Here is a 4,225-nt window from a genome sequence, read left to right on the forward strand (position 1 = left end):
AATATAAAGATTTTTAAAGGGGAATATAAACTAAGGGGAAATTACAAGAAGAGTTAAGAAGAACAGATATTCTCCTTTTTGATAAATTCCAGCTATTTTATTTGTGTTGTGAGAGAGAGGAGAAAATAATGGATATATGGCTTTTCCAATATACACACACACACTCACTCACTCACTCACTCACTCACTCACTCACTCAGCCACTCACTCACTCACTCACTCACTCACCTAGGAAGTCGTCAGAAGACAGCGTCTCGAAGTCCCAAACCTGCAGACTGAGGATGGCAGGAAGCTTCTGCTCTGTTTTGTCCAGAGAGAAAATGTGCTCTCTCTTCCTCACCACTACTGTCTGTGAAGAGGTATGTGTTATACATTTGATATTCTTTGCAGGTCCTACTTTTTTCAGCAGGGATCATGAGGTGTGACCGTCAGTGTATTTGCCAGTACCTTCTCAGCAGGCAGGTAGCAGAAGGGAAACACAAAGCGCCAGTTGAAGTTTCCCTCTCCGGTCAGAGAGTTGTAGTGGACGTCCGTCTCCTGTCGGTCGGCCTCTAAACCTTTCAACCAGCTACAGTGAAACAAAGACAGCAGCAGTGTTTACATAGACATTCAGTCTTAATTTGAAATTGAGGAATAAGTAGGCTAATGTTTGTACGAGAACATCTGCTTTTGTAACATAGAGTGATCACATGTTCTTTTTAATAATAAGATCTGCAGTTAAGACATTTATGATACTTACACAATTTGTTCTGCAGGCTAATCTCCACATATTAACACTTTTATGATTTTTTAAAAGCAAAAATGCAATCGCCAGGATTAAAAAGCTCATTTAAGGCCATAATTGAACTACATCCAAGTGGTGGCAGGGGACGAGATGAGCGAACTGGGGGTCGTAAAAATGCTAACTCATCTCCGGGTTTCAGGACTGATTCCTGCACCACCCTATACAGAAAAAGAGCTGGAGTTACCCCTTGACGTAGATATCACTGGACTGTTGACCAGTCAGGAAGTTGCTATCCTCCAGAATCACATCTTCTGTGTTCCAGATGATGATACGCAGCTCGTACCTGTACACAATGCATTGGGGTTCAACATGTCATTTTAGAAACAAGCATTGTTTTATTGCCCCTTTTAAAGAATGGCCTTTAGAGAGACAGCTCTCACCCTTTTGGTTTTCGCGGTGAAATGTCCACTGAAGGTCCAGGGTGAGGTGAGTCCATGGGAAACATATCTACCCACATCCGGACCTGACCCTACACACACACACACACACACACACACACACACACACACACACACACACACACACACACACACACAGTAGAATATTCAAACAGTTTCTGATGCAGATACATGTAAATACTCCTCATCATCAGTCTGTCTCACACTATTGCACTCAACCCAAAATAAGTAGCACTATACTAAGCGTAGTTCTAGATTGGCTCCATCAGATCGTATTGGACTTACAGTTGTTAAATAGTTTAAAAAAAAATACCTGATCCATGCCGGGCCGAGCCTTGTTGAACAGAGTTCTGGTCTCGATGTGTTCTGGCACCAGCTTGCATCCCACAACCGGGATCTCTGACCAGCGGTGCAGGATCTTTAGAGACAAGTGCTCATAGGACTCCAGAGGCTCGTCTGAGATGTGTGCACACATCATTAATGTCACACACACACACACACACACACACACACACACACACACACACACACACACACACACACACACACACACACACACACACACTAAATATGTAGTGTGAACAGTCTTCTTTACCTTCAATCATGAAGAGCGTCTTGCCACCAAAAACTTTGTCTGCCACAGTGATGCGTCCTGGTGCGAATTTAGGTTCCCCCAGACCGTTATCTCTGCAGCGCTTAGACAGCAGCTCTGAAGGCTTCAGGCAGTCCCTCCAGGCATTATAACCGTCACTAACAGACGAACAGAGAGTGTCATTATCAAACCAATTGTAAGGTTTTGATTCAAAGTTTGGAAAGGTTTCTCCATGGCAGTCCTTCCTACTTAGATTTGTTTGTTTGGATGAAATAACAATTAAATAGGAACACAGAGATGACAACGTATGAACTATGAGTACAACCAGCAGGATTAATCATAAGAATGAAGTGTGAAACATAACTCTGGTGAATAGGAGCCTGGTTTCCTCAACAAAAACAAACCTTGTCTCCAAGATGGTGGAAAAAGCCCCCATCAAGACAGAAGAAAGTCTACATATATTCATACAATTGCAGAAGGAAACCCATCTGCTTTCACTGCACTTTGGCCAATAAAAAAACATATTTGTACAGTATGTTACCTACTTACTGAAGCCAATGCAGTAGCATTTAAAATGGTTTGGATTATTGAAAGCTAATGTACTTCTTCATGGTGGATTGCACTTATTGTAAGTTGCTTCTATTAAAAGAGTCTGCTAAGTCAAATATAGATATAATGTTCACAATCAGCAGGAGCTCCACGAAGGCACAGGCCCAGACTCACAGGCTGTACTCAGTCGGGAGTCCACAGGTGGCTCTGTGTCGGCTGTAGAATCGGTTCTCCAGGTCGATGCGAGTCTCTCCGATCAGGTCGTCCCCGCCCACCATGTCATAGTCATAGATCACCACCGACAGCAGAGACTCCTGAGGGAATGACGCCTGCATCTCAAAAGAACTACAAGCAGGAGTTGGAGAAGTTATGTTTCAAGTATAAAACAAAAACATTGCCTGAGTTTAGTTGTACTTTTAAAATGAGGGAAAAGCTGTCAGTCACACACCTTCCAAACACTGGGTTCAGCTGTTTGGGAATGTAGTTGTCTCTGTCTTTGATTTCATTCTTGCCAAGCCGAAGCACAATGTAAGGGTCGGACTTTCCATCCGGATCAGATGGGTGCAGGTTAGATGCCTGGAGAGAGAGAGAAGAATATAAATAGAATATCTAATCTAATATGGTAATTACACAACTACAAAGTAATGTATCCTGCACCCTACATATAGGTGATATTATACATATTGTAAAAGGCATATGAATAAGTTCAAATATAATTTAAAGAGTATCCTGCAGGAATACAATAGTTCAAATATCTAAGATGTGCAATGCGGTATTAAAACCAAAGCATTACAGACAGCAAACATGACGAAAAAACACTGTGTGATAAAAATGTCTTCGTACAATAGGAAAAATGTGTGATCTGTAATTCTGTGCCATATCAAGTTCACTTGATTTGATTTGAAAGGGCAACAACAGCCTAAGTGATCAATGTACATTTATTACTTTAAATAAACAGAAAACTGGAAGCTCTCACCAAACACAATATCTCCATAACTTTCTATTTTCTTGCAGGCATTTTAAACACTTCAGTTAATGAAGCTTAGTTTCTTCAAATGCAATATATTTCCCCCAGGTCTTTGGACAGTTACAGTATGATGAGATGCTCTAAACAGCTGTGCAGTTTAGTGTAAATGATAAAGTGATCTGTAGGAATGAGGACGTACAGAGACGATGTAAACCCTTATGAGGACTTGGACCTTCCCGTTGTCAGGGACTCCTCTGTTGACTTTGATGTCTCCCATGTCAGCGGCATCTTCCCACTCCTCCACCTCGTCCTCACTCATCTTGTACAGGCAGAATCGCCCCTGCAGAGAAGATTTAACACAAAGTGTATTAGATCAATAGTTAGGATATGTCATTGGTTTCCAGGGAGGACATTAAATTATTGTCTCACCTTAAATTTGCCAACAAATCTCTCATCACTCGCCCCCTCTTCCTCATTGGCTTTCCCTCTGAACAGCTCATATGTGCTCACCCAGTCATCAAAAGGCCCAAACTCTGCCTCCAGCTCCTTGTTGTACAGCTGTAGAGACATTATCAGCACATACAAATGTTTTACCAACACATATTCATAAGGTTTTTTATCTCTTAGAATATATAATTAACTATTTATGCAGACTGGAGAATCCTATACTCCACTCAGATCTTTGCTTTACAACAACAACATTCATCCTTAGGTCAAATAATATCTTTAACAAATGCACAACATATTCAAACAACACAATTCTGGTAAAAAAACCAACAACTTTACAGTGTATCCTTTTTGCACACTGATCTGAGGCACCCACTCTATAAACCAATGATAACTTACATTGTATATCCTGATAGGTGTAACACAACTAATAGGAGAGCAAGGAAGCTGTCAATCAAAACAGTCGATATACAATCTAACCTGTGTTT

General features: G+C 41.1%; 1 protein-coding gene across 1 annotated transcript in view; it reads right to left on the reverse strand.

Moving 5' to 3' along the window:
• LOC104951966 (fer-1-like protein 6) overlaps window positions 1–4,225 on the reverse strand; it is a gene marked incomplete at its 5' end in the record, with an annotated part of 10,206 nt that overhangs the window by 3,021 nt on the left and 2,960 nt on the right. Inside the window, 10 exons of the mRNA XM_010778713.1 lie at window positions 229–349; window positions 448–568; window positions 969–1,067; window positions 1,165–1,253; window positions 1,496–1,638; window positions 1,778–1,932; window positions 2,498–2,668; window positions 2,772–2,899; window positions 3,490–3,630; window positions 3,720–3,848. Coding sequence (XP_010777015.1) covers window positions 229–349; window positions 448–568; window positions 969–1,067; window positions 1,165–1,253; window positions 1,496–1,638; window positions 1,778–1,932; window positions 2,498–2,668; window positions 2,772–2,899; window positions 3,490–3,630; window positions 3,720–3,848 — 1,297 coding nt within the window. The remainder of the gene's footprint in view (window positions 1–228; window positions 350–447; window positions 569–968; window positions 1,068–1,164; window positions 1,254–1,495; window positions 1,639–1,777; window positions 1,933–2,497; window positions 2,669–2,771; window positions 2,900–3,489; window positions 3,631–3,719; window positions 3,849–4,225) is intronic.

Source organism: Notothenia coriiceps, unplaced genomic scaffold, assembly GCF_000735185.1.
Source record: "Notothenia coriiceps isolate Sejong01 unplaced genomic scaffold, NC01 NC01_scaffold00019353, whole genome shotgun sequence".
Taxonomy (NCBI): Eukaryota; Metazoa; Chordata; class Actinopteri; order Perciformes; family Nototheniidae; genus Notothenia; species Notothenia coriiceps.